Genomic DNA, 22,484 nt, shown 5'->3' with positions numbered 1-22,484 from the left:
AACATTCGTCTTCCGACTGCTTCGACATCACGAGAGAACTGATCTTGACGCACCACCCCGAAATATTTCCTGTAAAAGAAAAAAGTTATTGCGAATTTTTTTTCCATATACCGAGCACCACTGGTGTACCGCCAATACAGTAGTCCCTCGATTAACGTTTATAATCCGTTCCATGAAAACTACTGTTAACCGAAATAAGTGATAATCAAAGAGAGCTCTTTCCCACTGCCAAAACAGAAAATGTACTATAGACAAAGGTCATAAATGGGCATTGCGGATTGGCTGAGGGCATGGCTCAGCCCCACTTACAAGCGCTGGGATTGGCCGAAATTAGCAACCGCGTGCAAAACGTAAACATATCAGTGAGTCAATGCCGTAATGTTAGTCGAAACAATGGGGTCCCTATCGGGGGCGAAACGTTAACCAAAAAATTTTAACCGGTGTAACTTTGAACCGAAGGACCACTCTACCTTCATATACCCGCCTTTCCGCATACACATAGCTCGACACTTGCTGCATGTGTGCATTGTCTGGTCCCCCAACCTTTGACATTACTACCCTGCTGCATTGGGAAATCTCGGTACAAACTACGACAGCAACACAGCAGGGTGGCGCTAGCTTTTAAATAATCCACTTCGAGGCGGGGGGAACATTCGAGGGGATTGTGAGACGTGGAACACTCGGTAACATATTAGAACGGGCGTCACTGGACACCAATAAAGGAGCGGGATTACAGAAATAAACTAACGCACAGACGAGGCGAGCGCGACACTCACACCGATTACACGCGGATTCTTTTAAAGACGGTTGCTGAGCACAGGCTCAAAGTGGCCAGCAACAATCTAGATTTGAAGTTTTCGTGACTGCAGGGATCCATACTCTTTGGTTCTTTCGGTAAAGTCATGTAGGTATAAAATAAAATAAATGAAATCACGACGTTTCGGGCGCACCTGATGATGGACGCTTGCGTTGCGCCCGAAACGTCGTGATTAAATTTATTTTATTTTATACCTACGTGACGTTACCGAAAGAACCAAAGAGTATGGCCAGCAACAATCAGCAGTGTCAACGTTGTAATAGATAAAGGGGTTGAATGCGTTTCTTGAATTGAGCAAGGATGCATGTTTTAGGTTTGTTAGAGCTTCGGAAAAGAGAGATGGGAAGTGAAATTCCTAAGGGCAGTGAGGTGAAGCTGCAGGTGTGGTGAGTTGAGTGGGTGGGTACGTGTGTCAGTGAGTGTGGTAGGAACTGGTTGCTTCACCCCGGCTATGACAGCGTTAATAGCAGGATTCCAAATCCACCGGAATCTTTGTTGTGTACAGCAGCAGTAATAATCGTTCGGAGTTAAAGAGGCTTTGGTACAGAATATAAAACCAGATTCAGTGTGTTGCAGGAGGGATGATGCCATTAAGCCAGTTACCCGGCTATTTTGCAAGGGAGAACCATGGTGCGTCAGCAGAGCAACCACCAAACAAAGACCAAACATCAATTTTACAGAGACTGAGTGCAGGCTCCTGAAGGAATATTGCACAACCAACAGATTAGCTATTTGATAGTCGTGAACAAAACACACGCCAAGTCAGAGTGCAAATATAATTCTAAAACTTTAGATACACGTGCACGTAAGCTCTATATTTTAGTGTAACAAAAACAAAGACTAAGATTACAAAATGAACAGATAAACAAGTTTACGTAAAAAATATTCCAACAATTAACCATAAATAGCAAAAAAATCATTGTTAGAAATGAAAAAATATTTAGTCGTGCTCCTGCTGGTGTTTGTTACTAAACACTCGGATTTGTTGCTAACTGACATGTGCATGAAAGCAAGACGCACAATAACTTAATTGTGAGTATTGTACCTTTAAATATTGTTTTTAATGCTGTGACTGTGACACTGTCTTCCTCTAAACCCAATACACGGTGCAACTAAAATAATATATAGTTATAGCCTACATATTATTGTATACGGGGTTAAATACATCCGTAGTAGCTATTTCAGTACAAGTGAGTCGGGAGAAAAGGGGGGTCCACAGTCGTATCTTGCATAGCCCCCCTCCCCGTTGTAGTAAGTAGTTGAAATATGTAGTTGAAATAGAAAAATGAAATAGGTAGTTGAGCTAGGTAGTTGAGCCCTTGAACATGGCACACTGTGGTGGCTGGGGTGTCTGCATTTATTAAAAATTGTATCCGATTCACCCACCCACCTGCACGCTTTTACCCATGATCACTGTTCGAGAGAGCGCAAGCGAGCGTGTACGCTGCAAGAATAGCCACGTGCGCGTGTATGCATGCACTGGGCCGCGTTTAAAACACAGACGTGGCGACGCTCCCAGTTTCTATGTTAAAATAAACCACAATTGATGGACGTGACGGGAGCCTCTGTCCATCGTCGCGTTCTCACATTATGCAACCGTGTCCCTGTGCTTGCCTGTGTCACGGCTAAGAGGAGAGGAGAGATAAGCGTGAGCGTATACGAAATGGGTATTTTGAGGTAGGAGCACCTGTCTGTATCGCTGTGTAGGTCGGAGATCTGGACAACAAATGGATGTACTGATGGTACACCGGTGTAAATTTTGAACTGACATTCATCTTCTGAACACTTCGAACACTTCGACATGAAGCTGAAATGTTCACGCAAGCTTGGACATGCGCCGAGTATGTGAAGGCCAATAGGAGCGGGTGCCCCGGTGGCTAGATGTGAACTACCTCGCCTGATATACAGGAGGCCATGGGTTCGATCCCGACTCTGTCAACTGCTATATATTTTGAGTTTGCGTGTCTCTCTCCCAGTAGTCGTGTGGATTTTTCTCCCAGTCCTCTGCTTTTTCTCTCCACATTTGAAATCAATGTGTGTTTAGGAGTATTTGGCTGGTATAAATTTCCACATGATAAGTCATTGAGTTTGAGCTATCATTTGTGGCCAGGTCGCTTCTGAAAAATAAACTATATAGCAACTCAGTGGGCCTTATCTGGTAAAATAAAATAAATTAGTAATATCTTCTTGGTTCTTTCGGTAAAGTCACGAAGAAGGGAAATAATAAAATAATAAAAATAAAACAATAAAATAGATGAATCCCTGCAGTCACGAAAGCTTTAAATCGAAAATTAGTAATAGTTTAGTTTAGTGGTCTCCACGAGTCCAGTGACCAAGGGAGAAAAGAAGACCAAAGGCCCCATGATTGGGAGACCGTTGATAAAAGGTCACGTGTCTCCTGCGCAAAAGCTGTGCGGTCCGACGGACGGTGCAAAGCATTGGCATTGAGGATGTGAGGAGATCCAACAGCTTAGGCCACGGTGACTTCACGACCTTTAGCAGGGCGGTGGTGGCTATGCACGTGGCCTGCGATCGAGCACTGTGTGGGGGGGGGGTTGGCAGATCATCCCTCACACACCGAGTTGTGAAACTCCCCTTCCCGTGGGCATCGAGGAGGATCCCGTTACCTTGGCTCACCAGCTATTTCCTCCTGTGTAGGATCGAGTGTTGCTCCCTCGCACACAGACGTGGGTTTTCTCTGGGTGCTGCAGGTTTCCTCCCACATGCTAAACACTCGTTATTTGGCCAATAACACCTTGATATATAAAGGAACGCAGAGATTAGGGTGGGGGTGGATTTTGTACCGGCTCGATCTGCAAGCGGGGTAACACTCAATCACGATACCGTTGGAAATGAGCCAGCTTGCTGTGTTACCATACCCTGTTGAGCCAGGAGATGGCAGCCTCGATGCCCAACGGGTAGGGGATGGAGTTCCACGAGCGTGTGATCCTCCAACCCTGGGCTGCTACCTCCAGAACTGTGCTACTGGCCATGTAGCACAGTAGGGGCGCCATGGTGGTTAGGAGATGTTAACTACCTCGCCTGGCATGCAGGAGGTTGTGGGTTCGATCCAGACCCCTGACGCCTGCAACATATTTTGAATTTGTAATGTACTCCCTATGGTCGTGTGAATTTTTTACCGGGTTCTCCGGTTTAAGCCCTCCACATTTAGAAACAAAATTAGCATATAAATGTGCATGTGATAAGCCACTTCATTGAGCTATCATTTGTGATGGCCAGGTCGCTTCTACAAAAAAGAGATATAACAACTCTGTGGGCCATATATAGTAAAATAAAAAACATAGTTTAGTTAGTTATGTGCAGCACAGTTGAAGCGGCTAGATTTCAATCCCTGTTATCGTTCCAGTCGAGCACAGGAATGTTGCTTACGCACGTGAGGCATGTGACCTGGTAATTGGGAATGCCACCCATGCGCCGTGGGAAATGTTGCAATGCCGCAGGGACCAGCAAGTGGAAGTGTTCCAACGAGTGGCACGGCCATCCGATCACAAGGCTGTCTGTCCCCTTAATGGGTTCAAGGATTTAGTTGTTTCTTTGTTGTAGTTGGGTTTTGGGCTGAGCTTGGGGGAGCCAACACCTAGCCCTGTATTTACGTGTGTGTATGCATGTTGAACTTCTTTCGCATCGTATGTAGTGATCCGTGCTAATCGGAGGTGCAGGGTAAGGACAACAAACTAAACACAAAAAGCAGTTTCATAGAAATGAGTTTCCAATCTAGATTTAAAAGTGCATAGCTCCAGTGGCTTCCTAATATAGGAAGGGGAGCGTTCCAGATAGCCGTAGAATGTTGGCACAGGAGGGAGCAAAAGGCGGTGGATCATCTAAGTCAGTCAAACAATGGCACATGGGTCTGTCTCATGAGCTGTCAGAGAGCCTTCGACACTTACCATGGCCTTATAGTGCACCTAGCCTGGTACAAGCACTGTGGTGCTGTCACAGCCACTTAGTGGCGAATGGCGGCTGTTGTTGTGTCTATGCGACTATTCTACGGATGTGTGTGTCTATTCAGGACATCGGCCAGTCATCTCAGTCAGTCGACCCATGGCACCTGGGTCTGTCCCCCTACTGCTAGCGGGTGTTCACCACTTCACGTGCCCTTAATGTGCACATAGCCTGGCATAAGCACCGTGGTGACATCTCCGCCACTTATTGGCGAATGGTTGTTGTTGTAAAGATCTGGACATGTTCCCATCAGTGAACTCCTCCGGCAGGCAAGGCTGCATTGGCTGGGTCATGTAGCCCGCATGCACAGCCACTGCATGCCCAAGCAGTTTCTGTTTGGCTAGATAGAGGGGGCAAAATGGGCATGACACGGGCTGCAGAAGAGATGGACTGATGTGGTGTGAGGTGATGTGGAGCTGAACGGACTTGCCAAAGATTGGTGTCAGGAATGGCCTCTATGGAGGAGGCTCGTGAAGGACGCTACTGGTCAGTTAGAGGCAGTCGCCCTCCAGCAAGAATGAAGGGTAGAGGAGCGACTTTCACAACAACGAGTGGAGCGCTGGGCAGGCTAAAACACAGCAAGATGGCACAGTAGGAGGCACAGGTGATGGTGCGTCAGTCCCCATCCCATGGCACCTCGGTCTGTCCCGTGACCTCCTACCAGCGGGTGTTCAAACACTTCATGTGGCCTTAAAGTGCACATAGCCTGGCACAAGCGCCGTTGTAACACATGCATAATGCACATGCATAATGTACGTTGCCTCAGTAATCCCCCCCCCCCCCCATAAATTGTGCAAGAGCGCAGAAGGGTGGTCAACACATCTACGCCTCTAAGAAGTACGAAATAGTAAGACTTCTCGACAAATCTGGCTGTCGCCTGATGAAGCTAGTTGTAATTACTGGCGAAACGTCGTACTCGGTTTGTAAATGTTGTGGCTTGGCTCTCCAACCCATCGGCGTGCTGTATTAGTGACGAATTGGCATTTTCTGTTTACGTGACAACCCTTACCGGTTGGCTGTGTCGGGTGGTGGCGGGTTTCAACGACACATTTATATATTTACATGATCTAATCCAAAAAACCTCTATTACGGATATTGGTCGCGAATGCCTACGTGTTAAATATGTACAGTATGTTGAACTTCTTACGCACCGTAAGCAGCCAACTGTGCTAATCGATTAGAGATGAGAGAGCGAGTCGGAATGAGTAGCAGTGTGGAGACTGCGTGATGCACGACATGAACCGTCGGGGCCCCTGATCTCGCCTAAGTTCAGGAAATGTTTCCCGAAGAGCAGTCTTATACATTGGCACAAATGAACAGTTCCCCCATTTTGACTATTCGAGTCGTAATTTCTCGTAGAAAGGGGTTCGATGCCGCAATGCGCATTTCCCCGAATCGAGTATTCGCAGCGTACATTTTTCAGTCGGCCAATACCAACGATATATCGCGTGTTTTGTTAACTACGGGAGTGAATTTGGCGAACGCGGAGAAAACCCCACGCAGAACAAGAGAGGGGGGGGGGGGTTGGACATACTTATATACATACTTATAAAGCACGTCAAAATGTGCAACATTGGTTCGTCTGTCAACAGCCAAACTATTGCCACCTGAGAATACTGAAAAACCCGATATCTTGTGATGCATTCTGCACGCGCTAAATCAAAATGATGCATGTGGTTGAGCAATCTCCGTCCCTCCTTAGGCTGGCGGAGTAGGATCGGTTTACTCCTGTAAAAGTGTTGACTTACTTCAGCGAGCCTTTCCTTGGTAAACAAGCGTTAATACAAAAAATAAAAAGAATAAAAAGTGGCCATTGCTGCTATTATTCTCATAGACCATTGGTTCTCAGCCAGTGGAACATGTACAGATAGGGGGGAGTGAGAAATCTCTAGGGAGTAGCGAGACATCTCTCGGGGGTAGCGAGACATCTCTAGGCGCTAGCAAGACATCATTAGGGGTAGCGAGCCATCACTAGGTGGTAGCGAGACATCTCTAGGGGGTATCGAGGCATCTCTCGGGGGTAGCAAGACATCTCTATCTAGGGGGTAGCGAGATGTAGTTAGAATTTACATAATTATGATTGTGTTGTTGTGTCATGACAATGGCACAACACAATAGGTAGCATAACAAGGACCACTTTGTAGGGTTGTCCTATAGATAGACTCGCCACAATTTATACCAAAATAAAAATTACTTATCCCATCCGCCACACGGCCTTCAGGAAGTTCCTTTTTGCACCAGCATTGGTTTAATACAAGCAAATTCTGGGCCAGCTTTGACATTCAGTGTCTCATCAGCAGTCAGGCAATCATTTCTGGTGAACTGCCCGATGTTTTATTTTGTACAGAAAAGGAACCCTCTCACTTATATATGGCTCCTAGTTCGACACGTAATGTAAGGAGCAGAAGAAATACTCACCACCCAGCCTGAATTAGACAGCGTTGTTTTCAGCGCATCCCGATGTGAGCATCCGTGCTCATTCGCTTCAGCTGACTTAGTCTGACCTACTAAGCCCCAGCCAAGGACATTAAACTCGAAGGATTCTCATGGTGCTTTTGGCTCCTAGCTTCGGTGATAAATGTCCCTACTTATTCACGAGAGGTCTGGCTCAATGATTTACGATCACCAACACTGGGCTCTGAGAATGCCTCATCTACACGATACATCACGGTCATTATCTGCGTGGTCCTGGAGAATGTAAGCAATGCAAAAGATGAGCAGATGACATGCCTTGTCCTTCGCATGAACCATCCCCTCCACGTAGTGATAGAATTATTCTTTTTCCCATCCTAATCAGCCACAAAAGCCATTAGGGAAGTGCTTAATTTAAGTAGCATTGGTTCAATTCAAGCTTTGGACCGGTGTGAACAGTCAGTATCTCATTCGCAGATGCCAGGCTTTGCTGGAATCAATACTGGCAATAAAAATAATGTTAACACATCCCATCAGTCACACAATACTAATGATTTTTACGTTATGTATTCTATAGTTTTGCATCAAACTAAGAACCATATCGATCAGAGAGGGTCCGACTATAAACATCTGTCAATTCACCATCATTGGTTTAACACGTAGGCTTTCGCGACCAATGTTATTCATAATCAACGATTTTTGGGTTTAGATCGTGTTTATTTATAAATGTGTCGTAACCCTCCACCACCCCATTCTGGCGAATTGCCCGATGATGCTGATTGCAATTACCAGCGAAACGTCGTACTCAAATTGTAAATGTTGTTGCTTCAACACACCGGTGGGCTAAAGCAGTGAACTATTTGTCTTTGTCAACGTGACACATTTTTACTGATTGGCCGTGTCGGGTGGTGGAGGGTTACGACACATTTATAAATAAACGCGATCTAAACCCAAAAATCGTTGATTATGAATCACCATCATTGGTTGAAGCAGACCTGGCTCTGCTGATGAGACACTGAATGTCGAAACTGGTCCAACATTTCCTTGAGTTTGAACAAATGCTGTTGAAAAAAATACTTTAATGTGTAAAAACATACCTTTCTTTTTTATTTGAAGGGAAAAAACGTAATACAGTCGTCCATCGGTGAACGTTTTAATCCGTTTCATGAAAACTACTGTTAGCCGAAATAACTGTAAATAGAACATATGAATTGCATGTTAAAAGCATTATTAATCCATTCCATGTTCAGCCCACTTACCAGCACTCAGACTGGCTGAAATTGGCAGCCCGCGTGTACAACGTCAACATACAGTTAGTCAACAATTTAATGTCAGTCAAAACCATGGGGTCCGTATGGGAGGCAAAACGTTAACCGAAAAACCATTCACCCATGTCACTGTTAACCGAGGGACTACGATAATAATTGTACTTATTTATCTAAGAAAGCCACATTGAGTCATACGAGTGTTAATTATACAAATGCGAGGGGGCAACACTCTATCCCCGTACAGATGGAAACAGATGGCGATTAAGAAAAATAAGAATAGGTTTTACCCTCTCTGACAATAAAACAGGTGTTAAGATGTTCAAACACCAAATAGCCTTGTCTTAGATCAGAGAATGCCGAAAGGCCAGAAAGAAGGCTGTCTGGTGTAGGTCAATCAGTTTCAAAGCCATTGCATATATTATGAAAACATGTTTGTTTGCATGTTTTACCAAAAGTATGTGTGGTTAATGCAAACTGGATTCATTGCAAAAGTTTTCTATTCGGTGTTTTAATATATTAACACCTCCTGTTTTATTGCCAGAAAGGGTCAAACCTATTCTTATTTTTTCATCATTTTTGATACGGGCACAAAAGGTCCCATAGATACAGATGGAGAATACGTTCACTTTGCTGTTCTGCCTTCTGGCGAGTCAAGGTACGGGGCACCTCCTCAACGCCCACTGCATGGGAGTTTTTGCAACATATGTACGATCCGCCAACTCCTGCTGCCTCCACCGTGCTGCACTACAGGCGAGCGTAGCCAAGGCCGTGCATGCGCCAACAGACTCTTTGAGGGCTGTTTGTTGCTGGCTGTGACTTTATTTTGGCCTTTGGGCCTGTGCTCATACGTGAAGTTCATGAGGAAAAGTAACCACGGTGGTAGTTGCCAAAGGAGAGTGGTAAGGAGGCGACTGACCCCCGGTGAGCGGGTGGCTGGAGGGAATCTGGTGAATGCTGGATCATCAATGACCGTGACTGAATTATATCGGTGAATTCTATCCCGTGCAGCGAGGTAAGAAACTGGGTGCTCCACATCAGATATGAACCTCATGGCGGGATAAATTTTGACTCAAAACTTTCGTGACTGCAGGAATTCATATTCTATGGTTCTTTCGGTAAAGTCACGTAGATAGAAAAAATAACAATAAAACAATAAAAATAAAGTGAATAAAAATATCACGACGTTTCGATCGCAACACAAGTGGTCATCATCAGAAACAGGGAGGATGTGTTCCCTGTTCCTGATGACGACTGCTTGCATTGCGATCGAAACGTCGTGATATTTTTTATACACTTTATTTTTATTAGTTTATTGTTATTTTTTCTATCTACGTGACTTATGGCGGGACCCTGGGGTCCTGAACAAACTGAAGTAAAAATCGTAATTAACCAATTCATTTTTGGAGACTCTGTCCCATCGCACACAAACGCCGCAACCCACCTGGCGTGGATCATTATGTTGTCATGTCGTCCAAGCGCAGCGAGGACGAATGCACAGAAGAGCTGAACAAGCGAATGCACTCCATGCTCGGGTATGGGCAGGACCATAAGTCTTATCCAAAATTGCTCAAAATGCCTACACGACTTAAGTCCTTTATTTGTCATAATGGTATGCATAATACAGTGAAACTGCTCTCTTATCTTCATTATTATTTGTGACCTACCAATGTCTGCGGCCAGGATCAATCGATGACAATCCTCTTACCTGCAGACATTTAACAGATAAGATGTGTTGCACCGTTAATGCCTCCTGTTTGATAACACTGGTCAACAATTTTTTTTTTCTGGCCTGGACTTTTGCAGCTAATTTCAGGGTGCTGATTCCAAATCTGATCTCAGATTTACTCCATCACATCTCATTTTTATGCTATCGGCATACCCCATTTTCATTGATTTTACCCGAAATTAACTCTGTCACTTATGATTGCAAGTTGTTGCGAGTCAGTGACTGCTTTAGTGTTAAAATATGGTTCTGTATTTTTAGGATAGTGTTTATAATATAATTTTATGTAGATATCCACATTTATTTAATATTTTTCTTCTGCAGGGCGTGATCTAACAATGGCTACAACATCCGAAAGAAGGAAATGCAGTAATGACCCAGATATCTTGTGCTACATCTGTGGCAGCTTCACTTTGCAGGATCAAAGGCGCAACATCAATACCTTTGTCAAGAAGGTTTATCTTGCCTACTTTAAAGTACGACTTGGAGACCAAGACAAAAATTGGGCTCCTCACAAAGTGTGTAAAACCTGTGTTGAAACTTTGCGATCATGGTCTAAAGGAAAGAATGCTAAGCTGAAGTTTGGTGTGCCAATGGTTTGGAGAGAACCTACAAACCATTTGGATAACTGCTACTTCTGCCTTGTCAATGTACAAGGTCTCAATAAGAAAAACAAACAACACTTACAATACCCATTTATCCCATCTGCCAGACGACCAGTTGAGCACTGTGAGGAAATACCTGTGCCTGTATTTACTGAGCTATCAGAGATTGATGTTGAATCCCTCAGTTTACCTGCTTCTACAGATGGTGATGATGCTCAGATCGAATATACGCCATCTGATGCAGATTGTGATAACATTTCTCTGTTTAGTCAGCCTGAATTGAATGATCTTGTAAGAGACTTGTATTTGCCAAAGCAGTCTGCGGAATTGTTGGCTTCCAGGCTGCAAGATAAATGACTACTCAAACCTAGCACTAGTATCTCCTTTTATCGTAACAAAGAAGCAGCACTGCGAAAGTACTTCCATTCAAATGGTCAACTTGTTTATTGTAATGATGTTGAAGGGCTTCTTCTCAATATGGGACTGCCCGCATATGATTCAAGTGAATGGAGACTTTTTATTGACAGTAGTAAACGGAGTTTGAAATGTGTGTTACTTCACAACAGAAATATATATGGTTCAATCCCAATAGGACACTCTGTAAAAATGAATGAAGAGTATGCCAACATCAAGATTGTTCTGGATAGATTGGAATACCATGTTCATGGATGGCTAATTTGTGTTGATTTGAAAATGGTTAATTTTCTGCTGGGTCAGCAAGGAGGTAACACCAAATACTCTTGTTTCCTGTGCTACTGGGACAGTAGGGCTACATTAGAACACTGGGTTAAAAAGAACTGGCCACCAAGAATCAGTTTGACGCCTGGTGACAAGAACATCAAGAATGAACCTCTGGTTGATAGGAATAAAATTGTATTTCCCCCACTGCACATAAAACTTGGGTTAATCAAGCAATTCGTCAAAGTTCTTGATCACACTGGAGACTGCTTCAGCTATATATGTTCAACCTTTTCAAGTCTCAGTGCCGAGAAGAAAAAAGCAGGAATATTTGATGGCCCTCAAATAAGAAAACTCATCAGGGATCCACACTTTGTAACAAAAATGACTGCGGCAGAGGCTAGAGCTTGGAATGCATTCTCTGATGTGGTGCGGAATTTCCTTGGGAACAGGAAAGCGGACAACTATCGAGAGATTGTGGAGGAGCTGCTCTTGAGTTTCCAAGTACTTGGATGTAGAATGAGCATGAAGGTTCACTACTTACATAGTCACTTGGCCCAGTTTCCAGAGAACATGGGTTACGTGAGCGAAGAGCAAGGTGAACGCTTTCATCAAGACATTAAAGTTATGGAAGAACGTTACCAAGGCCGATGGGACTCAAACTTGATGACAGATTACTTCTGGTCCTTGATGAGAGACATTCCACAAGCTGTACATCGGAGATCGTCAAAGAAGAGGTCGTTTATGCAGATGTAACATCACTATTGTGAATGACCTTTTTGTACATATTTTTCTTATCTTCACAATTCAATTCTTACATGGTAATATGCATTCACTCACATTGATATGCAGTCATTCTCACAACTTTGTGCTACGGCTCATTAAATGTTTGTTTCATTATTATTGTATATTATCTAATTATTGTATGGATGTCTGTTTAGCTATTCGTATACGAGCATAAATTTGCTGTTTTTATTGAAAATGCAATATTTGATATCTCAAAAACCTGTGTGGTAGACAATAACTGATGCCAGATTTGGAATCAGCACCCCAAAATTACCTTAAAACCGTTGGAATACCTTATGCCAGAAAAAGTGTGTTGACCAGTGTAATACTTCTCTTGTCCGTATACATCTGTGCGGATAGGTTTTTTTAGCACATACCGCTCGTATCAATGTGGATAAGAGGAGCGGCGACCCACTACTCTGTAGAGTAATATTGGTATAAACGCTTGTTACAATATGAACAGCGCATTGAAAACGCGTACTATTTTATGTACTGTTGACAAAGTGTGTTCACAAATCCACACTGAGCAACACGATGATTGACAGAGGGGTGTAAATTATTTTGTCGATAGTGTATTTAAATAGAGGTACTGCAGGTAAGTAGTTTTCAGTTTTAAAGGCATAGTTTAACAAGACAACACTTGCCACCATCCTTCAAACCCAATGGTAATAAGTATAACCCGTAAAAACAAAGTTTTCACTCTAAATCCTTTATATGCGTGGCGGCTAGAGTCCTCTCGTCCTCTGGCTTGAGATGGCTGCCACCTATGGGTCAGATGATTGTCTGCAGTATTAAACAATTGGTAATTAAATATTTAATTTGTTTTCCCTAAACAGTGTAAAATTTTAGAAATTTGTTTTCACGAACATTAATTGTCTCGCACAACGAGTCTGTGTGCAAAATGTCAGCTCGATTGGATCACTGGAAGTGGGTTAAAAAACGACCGAAAGGTTTGCACGGTCGTAAGCAAGCAAGCAAGCATGCAAGCAAGCGAACTTAATATAAAGGATTTAAACAAGTAAACCCGTAAAAACAAAGTTTTTCACTATAAATCCTTTATATGCGTGGCGGCTAGAGTCTTCTCGTCCTCTGGCTTGAGATGGCTGCCACCTATGGGTCAGATGATTGTCTGCCAGTATTAAGCAATTGGTAATTAAATATTTAATTAGTTTTCCCTAAACAGTGTAAAATTTTGGAAAAAAAATGTCACGAAAATTTATTGTCACACACAACGAGTCTGTGTGGAAAATGTCAGCTCGATTGGATCACGGGAAGTGGGTTAAAAAACGAGCGAAAGATTTGCACGGTCCTAAGCAAGCAAGCAAACTTAATATTAATATAAAGGATTTAAAAATATATTCGCCTGTGGAGGACGCGGGGATCGATCCCGCGACCTTTGGCATGGGAAGCGAGGGCGCTACCAACTGCGCTACTCCGCCACGGCCTGTGGAGGGGTTACGCTCTGGGCTCCTACACTGTGATGATCAGCCAAAGCCATAAATGAGTTGTATTTGAATAAATGTAAAATAATTTTTTTTTGCCTAAAAAGTGTAAAATTTTTGAATTTTTTTTTCACGAACATTAATTGTCTCGCACAACGAGTCTGTGTGGAAAATGTCAGCTCGATTGGATCACGGGAAGTGGGTTAAAAAACGAGCGAAAGATTTGCACGGTCCTAAGCAAGCAAGCAAGCACGCAAGCAAGCAAGCGAACTTAATATAAAGGATTTAAAAAGAGCAAAGTTTTTGTTTACATTATAATATGTTTATGCGAGAGCCGGGGGCATATGGGACCCCGGGGTCCTGCCAATCTGTCATATGGGACCCCGGGGTCCTGCCAATCTGTCATATGGTTCACATGACAAACATGCATTCCATTATCAGCCGAATGTGTGTTTTGTATGGCAGCAATAATTGTTGAAGTTAAATTCGCTTTGATACTGAGAAGGAAAAAAAATTGCTTCATCAAGGGGCCCTTAAGCCAGTTTAATAACGCAGCCATTCCATGACAGCTCAGCTGGGATTGCGATGCCAAGCAGATTAATGGGTTTTTACTGTGGATATGAATATTATATTTACATATGCGATGTGCACTCATAGCGTGATTACGTAACGACTGCAATGTGTGCGTGCATACGTCCAGATCTAAGTAAGGCTCAATGTTGGGCCCAAAGCTGCCAGCGTTATGCCTGCTATGCCACACCAAGTGAATGCAGCGGGTCAGCCGACATGTGGCTTAGCGGTTTGACTCAAGTAGCCAGTGGCTAAAATTACTCTGCCCTGCTCCTCCCTGGAGCTGCTGTTCACAGTATAACTCGGCAGACAATAAAACCGTTCTTCTCATATCTGTCGCTCCGCGTGAAAAGTGAAAGTATTTTTTTATTACATATACTTGCGCCACATTACCTTTTTGGAAGTGCATCATTTCAGCAGTGTTGATTAAAACTAGCAGGATCTGCAACGGTTTTGACACTCTAAACTAATATACAGGTTTTTGTGGTTAGATCGTGTATATATATACATGTGTAACTTAACCTGCCACCACCCTACACAGCCAAATTAGTAAGGTTTTTCACGTAAACAGTACATGCCAATTCGTAAAAAAATGTGTGTTGGAGAGCAAAGCCACAACATTTGCAATCTGAGTACGACGTTTTGCCACTATTTATAACTAGCTTCATCAGGCGACAGCCAGATTTGTGGAGAAATCCTGTTTTGTTCCTTAGAGGGGTAGATATGATGGAATCAATTGTGAGCACTTCTTGAGCGAAGTGGGGGGGATTCATTAATGCACATAAATGACAATCAGTATCGATTGCTGGTTGGCTTATTTATATGGTAATCAACGTAGATTATGCATGCACATTATGCAAGCCCATTATTCTTGTACCTCCTGTCATTTGTGTGTACTCCCTATTGAAGTATGGTGACCTGTATAGGCATTCATTTAAACAATGTAGTATTTCATGATTAACTTGAAAGCAGCACTACATCTGTAGCTATCTGAACGGTTAAAATTATTTTTTATTTCTCTCAATTTAGATATAGTCATACCTCGGTATACGACCGCTTTGGAATACGTCGAATTTGGTATACGTCGTGTTTTTGGTTGATGGGTAGGTAGTTGTTGGCAATAAAATGCGTATACTCCCTTGCAGTTTGTATGTTGCTGCGGCTATTTGGTGGCATAATGTGCACCCAGAACAGGGACCCAGGGGACTGCTGTCATTTCAGTGTCCCCAGCTATTACGCGCAGTGTTGTTTAATTGTGCGTCCAGCAGTGATGTACCAGAGCTCCCGGACCAGGCTGGAGTGCAATGCTCTGGCACCGCGTAGATCAGTGAGAGGGGCGGTAGTTGGCAGAACATCAGGCACCCCAAATTATTCCTGCAAGTTTCTGTAGCAGAGCGATTCCTGTTTTTTTTTTGCACATCAGTTTTATGTGGGGCTTAAAAGTCATGCTTATATCCATGATAACATCCCTATGTATCTTTGAGTGGGGTCATCGCGCACTGGGCTACGACAGAACGATACATCAAGGACACATCACGAGTGCAATAATCGATTTGCATGTTTCTGTAACTTAGTGTCAAGGTGAAATTTTAAAGCTTAATTTTCGAAACCAATTTTCATTCCAGGACATATCTTAATTTAACATTGATTTATGTTCGTGGAGTGCTTTTTTTAATACGTAATGCAGCTTTTTATATTTGCTTCATTGCTGTACGTGATTGTTGTTTCTGTCATTATGGTGATCCAGGTCACAATGCACATGGAAGTCCCCTTGCCTTAGGAGATCTTAAAGAGAAAGCAAGACACATTTGAAACTTAAAGAGAACATTGGACAGTCTATTTTTTTTACTAGGTAAGGTCCACTGAGCTGTATTTCTCACAAATGATATCGCAACTAAGCGGGAATCGAACTCCGGTCGCCGGGTTCGGGGCGAAGCGCCGCTAACCGTTGCACCACCGCTCCCCACCAACAATTCCACCATCCAGGTTGTGGGTCGACTTAGTTTGTGCGCCAAGGAGTTGTACCAATGTCAAAAAGTGGCAGAGGCCCCTGGATGAACAAGATCCCCGTCACACAGTAATGTGGGAAGGGGAGGGGGGGAGATGGCCACCAACTTGACTCGCTCGCGCAGTAAAACAACAACGACGAGCGCCAAAGTGGAACTCGCTCACCCCCCCCCCCATGCAAGATGGCGCCGCCGTTCGCACTCACCACGCCGCCACCGTGATGTCACGCGTCCTGCTCTGCCGCCGCTCACCTCTGGGATTGTAACGAGCAGCGCGGCGTCATCATCATTCTCCTCTTCGTCCGCAAAGTAAAACCTCTTCCACCTTGTCCGCCATGCAGCGTTCTCCTCCTCTCCTCCCTCCTGCACGACTTCCATGCTCTCTCAACGCTGAGCGGCCATCTTACCCCCACGTAAGATGGCGCGGGGCCGTCTGCGAGTGACGTCACCAAAGGCAAAGATTCCCCCAACTCGGGTAGCCTCCACGTCATTCCTTGGTTCTTTCGGTAAAGTCACGTATAAAGATAAAATAATACATTAAATTAAATACTAGCATACGACGTTTCGATTGCAACACAAGAAATCATCAACAGGTATACATTAAATAGAAACACAAATCTAGTATACTCAGAAATGTAGTGTAATACAACAGAGAGTCAGATAACATAACAGTCAACACCCCACCTATACACTACTACACTACACTATACACTACACTATTACACTATACACTACCCTATACACTACACAATACACAACACTATACACTACTACAACAGAGAGTCAGATAACATAACAGTCAACACCCCACCTATACACTACTACACTATACACTACACTATACACTACACTATACACTACTACAACAGAGAGTCGGATAACATAACAGTCAACACCCTATCTGGTTGATTACGTTCTTCCTGAGAATGCTAAATTTGAGAGAGAGATTAAACACAGAACCAGAAACATATAGACAGACATATAAGCAGACAGATATCACAGAGATACATAGAGAGGGAGCAAACATACTGTTGGGGCAAGTGCAGTTAGCGAGCGTCTGTGAAGTGCCAGAACGGCACAAGAGGGGTGGGCAGGGTGGTAAGCACCCCCCCCCCCCCCCCAGTGGCAATGTTTACACGCTCGTTTGAGGCTGAGTTGACCTTAGGGGGGGGGGGAGGTCCAGGCCCGGCTCTGCTCACAGTCACTGGGTGTTTGGTGGCCGTGGGCGGGAGTCGAACTCGGACTCCGCGCTAACCATTGCACCACCGCTCCCACCGCCTCACACATCACCCACGATGCCGATGCATGTAGAACCTGAGCCTTGGACGAGATGATTTTACTGCTGTGGATTCCCACGATAAGCCCCTTCGTTGAGCTATCGTTTGTGAGGAGAGTATATTGCATACCTAGCCCTGCTATTAAAAGTGGACCGAATAAAATACACATCCCTCCGTAGAAAAAAATTAAAGTATATATATTAATCTTCTTGGTTCTTTCGGTAAAGTCACGTAGAAGGGAAGTAATAAAATAATAAAAATAAAACATAATAAAACAATTCTCACGACGTTTCGGCCACAACGCAAGCAGCCGTCCTCAGGTGAAAACCAGGTCCGTCGAGGCGACAGAGTCTGAATGAAACAGCACACGAGCTTGGAGCATATATATAAGCTGGGCGCATTGACAAAGGAATTTGCGTATCAAAAGGAATTTAGCATATTTATGGGAAATGCAGGAATGTGATTAGTACTGCATATATATATTAAATCACCTACAAATTTGCTTTCGGAGAAAATATTCTTCATCAGCGTTGGTTCAATGGAAGCACCAACCCTGACCCCTGCTGGATATTTGGAGTTTCCCCTCCAGATTTAGAATCAACATCGAGGCGTTTAGAGTATTTGGCGACGACCGTATACATTTGCACATGGATAAGCCACTTCAGTTATCTTTTGTGGCCAGGACGCTTCTGAAAAAATGCTTTATAACTAAGTGGGCCTTACCTGATAAAATAAAAAAAATGCTTTGTTTAAAAGTAGTTTAGTTTTAGTTTAGTCTGATCGCTGGACACAACTTTAAACATTAGTTGTATTTGTATATATTTTACGTGATTTGTTTACCATTCCTATAATTGGCACTCCTATCGTGTTTTTTGTTCTGAACCGTCCTGTACTGAACATCTACATGAGCCAATGGTGTGCGAGCAATTTAATTATGTATCCATGTGTTTAACTGAGTGTGATATTATTTGTATATATGCAGTATAATTAAAATGTGTATGTGAAGAGGGAGCTTTATAGCCCATCGGATTCCTCCAGTATAAATACATATTGTGATTCCTCATCCCTTACAGCAAGTGGCGGTGTGACACGACCACGGCGCCTGTGCCAGGCTACGTGCACTTTTAAAGGCCACGGGACCGACTGAAACGACGGCCCCGATGCACCGCCTATGCCCCTTACTGTGCCAACTCACTGTTTGCCACAAAAAGTTAGTTTTTTGTGTTAGATCGCGTAAATATAATTGTGTCGCTAAACCCGCCACCATCCGACGCAGTAAATTAGTGAGGTTCGTCACGTAAACTTATGGTGGCAATTCGTTACTGGTTCAGCAACAGCGGCTGCGTGTCTGAGAGTAGTGTAAAGCCACAATTGTAAAGTCACGAATTGTTTTACGTGACAAACCTTACTAGTTGACTGTTGAGTTGGTGGCGTGTTTAATGACGCATTTATATTTACGCGATATTACTCAAAACACACTTCTTGTGGATAATGTTGGTCGCGAAGGCCAACATTATCCTTCTTGTGGCATGCAGGAGGCCGGTCTTCCATCCCGACCCTGGCCACCGCCTCTATCTGCAGTGTTCGTGTGTCTCTCCCGTGGTCGCGGGGATTTATTTTCTCCGAGTCCTCCGGGGTTTCCCTCCACATTTATAAACATGCATTTAGATTATTTAGGTTATTTTGCTGCTATAAATGTCCAAATGATGGACCACTTTGTTGAGCTTATCATTTGTGATGGCCAGGTCGCTTCTGAAAAATAAGTTAATACATCAGTGGGCTTTGCCTGGTAGGATGGGGATGCTTTAGTTTTACTTGTACAGTAAGTCTTCTAGATTTGAAGCTTTCGTGACTGCAAGTATTCATATTCTTAAGACACGTAGGTAAAAAAATTAAATTAATAAAAGTAAAATAAAATAAAAATCACGACGTTTCGGAGGCAACACAAGCCTCCGTCTTCAGGTGGAACCGTCACGGCCCGACTAGCTGTATCAAGTGAATGAGAGATTACAAGAGACACTACCCCGTATATATACACTGGTTGAGGGGGGGGGGGCAGGGCAGGCCCCCTTTTTAAATCCTTTATATTAAGTTCGCTTGCTTGCGTGCTTGCTTACGACCGTGCAAATCTTTCGGTCGTTTTTTAACCCACTTCCCGTGATCCAATCGAGCTGACATTTTGCACACAGACCCGTTGTGCGAGACAATTAATGTTCGTGAAAAAAAATTCCAAAATTTTACACTGTTTAGGGAAAACAAATTAAATATTTAATTACCAATTGCTTAATGGTGCAATGCAATCATCTGACCCATAGGTGGCAGCCATCTCAAGCCAGAGGACGAGAGGACTCTAGCCGCCACGCATATAAAGGATTTATAGTGAAAAACTTTGTTTTTACGGGTTTACTTATTATTATTATGGTAAGGTGCGGATTGAGACTACGGCTAGTCTACATAACAAAGGACTGAGCCTTTGTTATGTAGACTGGCCGGGAGGGGGGGGTTTGCTTACCTTTCTTGTACTTTGCACGACTGTCGTGTTTTTGTATTGTTTATTTTTGTAACGTTCTTACCCGCCCCCTACTGGACATCTGTGAGAAAAATAGCTTTATAGCTCATCGGATTCCTCCAGTATAAATGCATACAGTATTCAGATTTCGATTTAAAGCTTTCGTGACTGCAGGGATTCATCTATTTTATTGTTTTAATTTTATTATTTTATTACTTCCCTTCTACGTGACTTTACCGAAAGAACCAAGAAGAGTATTCAGATTATTCTCCCTTACCAATGTGGCGGAGGCCCAGGTAACTTTGACGACGTCACCCCCTCCGCCCTTACAAACATGGCCGCGGCTCACGTGACGCAGCGCGCGACGCGGGTGACGTCAGCGCGCACTCGGCGCGAACAGGCGGGAGAGGCGCTGGAGGGAGCGGAGGCTGCAAATGGTGAAGTATGGCGATGTCGTCGAGTGAGAGAGTGCGGGGAGATCCTCGTTGGCGCTACTGCGAGGGAGCGGTAGTGTAGCAGTCAGCGCGCTGCGCTACAAACTCGGGCGATCTGATTTCGATTCCCGCTTACTGCTACCAACATCGGTGACGGATTATTTGAACCGGCCTGGGCCTCCCCCCCTGGGTCGACTCAGCCGCAAACGATGACCTGGTGTGGTTTGTAAAAAAAACGCGACCAGGGAGATGAAGGCGACTGGTCGTAGTGCTGGTCTCCATAGGCGCTCGCTCTCATCACTTGCCGGGGGGGGGGGGGGGGGGTCTGTGGTGATAGCGGAGCAGTCGAGCTGCACCACGCTACAATCTGAGTACTGTAAATGTTGTGGCTTGGCTCTCCAACACACTGGTTAGTGCTGTACTAGTGACGAATTGGCACGATATGTTTACGTGACAACCCTTACTAGTTGGCCGTGTCGGGTGGAGGCGGGTTTTAACGACACATTTATATATTTACGCGATCTAACCCAAAAAAAACTATTATGGAAATATTAAAGTACAAATACAGTCGTATAGTTCCAGTTGTGATTCGCGGGGCGACTGAAAATGCAGACAGCAATTTGTGATAAACGAGGGAATCCTGTACACACAACAGTCATCGCCCCCTGAATACGACAACTTGGCAGGACCCTCCTGAAGAGTTGAGACTCAGCGAGGCTTTCCTGGATGAACATGTCTGGGTTAACACGTGGGCGCCGCGGTGGTGACATGTGAACTACCTCGCCTGGTAATCAGGAGGCCGTGTGTTTGATCCCGACCCTGACGCCTGCTGTATATTTGGAGTTTACATGTCTCTCTCCCCGTGGTCGCGTGGATTTTTCTCCCGAGTCCTTAGGGTTTTCCCCCCAAATTCAGAAACGTACGATTCAACTTTTACATGATAAACCACTTCGTTGAGCTATCATTTGTGGCGAGGTAGCTTCTGAAAAAAGCACTACATAAGTCACGTAGATAGGTTAAAAAGAAATAACAAAAAGCTACGACGTTTCAATTGCAATGCAAGCGGTCGTCATCAGGCTGAAATTAACTCCTTAAAAATGTATTTTTAAAAGACAACGGTTTTATTTTAAAGTGCACTCAAAAGTAACAAATTATTTTCTTTCAGCCGTCACCAGCTGATCAGAATATTTTTGGACATTTGGAATTAAAACATAAAACCGTGGGGCACTCCTTTAATATCTGATCAGCTGATGACGGCTGAAAGAAAATTGTTTGTAACTTTTTAGTGCACTTTAAAATAAGGAGTTTATTTTCTAATTTTTAGTCTTTATTTTAACAAAGAATTTATTACAAAGAATATTATTTGATACTTTTTGAAAATACTTTTAGAAAAAAATAGACTCGGTCTAAGACTAAGCCTACTTCTTTTGTCGACCTTAAATTTTATAGTGCGATCCGAGAGCACTGTTCTTAACTCTATACATTCCCTTCATGTTGTTTGCAATGTACTCAACCATATTTGTGTGTATAAGTTGTTGTCACACAAATCTAATTATTTTTAATGTGGTTGATGGTTTCTCATTCTATTAATTTCTGCTAACGCTTCATTATTTGCATGGTGTGTTTCCGGTCAGTCTTTGGTTGTCCAAATCTACAATTTGAAGTCCATCCAGCGAGCGAACACGACTTGAGGCAACATATACCTGACCTGCTTCGAAGAGCTTTGATCCCAAGTACACGACTGCATGATGCGCACTGTACATCCTTGCATTTTGTGCACTGTCGATGCCCATGATAGAATTAGTGGGAACATTCTTCGTTCAGCTGTACCATAGCCACGATTAGCAGGGGACTTAACTGATTTGGGCTTAATTTCATGTGTGCCGTCCTTGCCAAAGTCGATTTCAACTAGTGAATGTATTTGTCTTTCGTGCAATTGTGCACGACTAGGAATAGGCCAAGTGATTTTTGTGATATATCCAATTGCACCATTT

General features: G+C 43.7%; 2 protein-coding genes across 4 annotated transcripts in view; one reads left to right on the top strand and one right to left on the bottom strand.

Moving 5' to 3' along the window:
- Positions 1-16,689, bottom strand: part of METTL23 (methyltransferase 23, arginine) — a 92,805-nt gene extending 76,116 nt beyond the window's left edge. The window contains exon 1 of the mRNA XM_061577215.1: positions 16,523-16,689. Coding sequence (XP_061433199.1) covers positions 16,523-16,648 — 126 coding nt within the window. The 5' untranslated portion in view covers positions 16,649-16,689. The remainder of the gene's footprint in view (positions 1-16,522) is intronic.
- The window catches only part of NUP85 (nucleoporin 85), a 92,692-nt gene continuing 86,727 nt past the window's right edge, over positions 16,520-22,484 (top strand). The window contains exons 1-2 of one of the 3 annotated variants that reach the window (XM_061577212.1): positions 20,479-20,493; positions 22,125-22,223. Coding sequence is in view for 2 of the 3 variants with exons in the window: in XM_061577209.1 (XP_061433193.1) it covers positions 16,606-16,683 (78 nt within the window). In the remaining variant the exon portion in view is untranslated. Of the gene's footprint in view, positions 16,684-20,405; positions 20,494-22,124; positions 22,224-22,484 lie in introns of those variants that run through there. The other 2 variants (XM_061577209.1, XM_061577211.1) reach the window with 2 other exon arrangements.

This window comes from Lethenteron reissneri, chromosome 63, assembly GCF_015708825.2.
Source record: "Lethenteron reissneri isolate LAM-NWPU_2019-01 chromosome 63, ASM1570882v1, whole genome shotgun sequence".
NCBI lineage: Eukaryota > Metazoa > Chordata > Hyperoartia > Petromyzontiformes > Petromyzontidae > Lethenteron > Lethenteron reissneri.
This window is presented reverse-complemented; position numbering and strand designations above follow the sequence as displayed.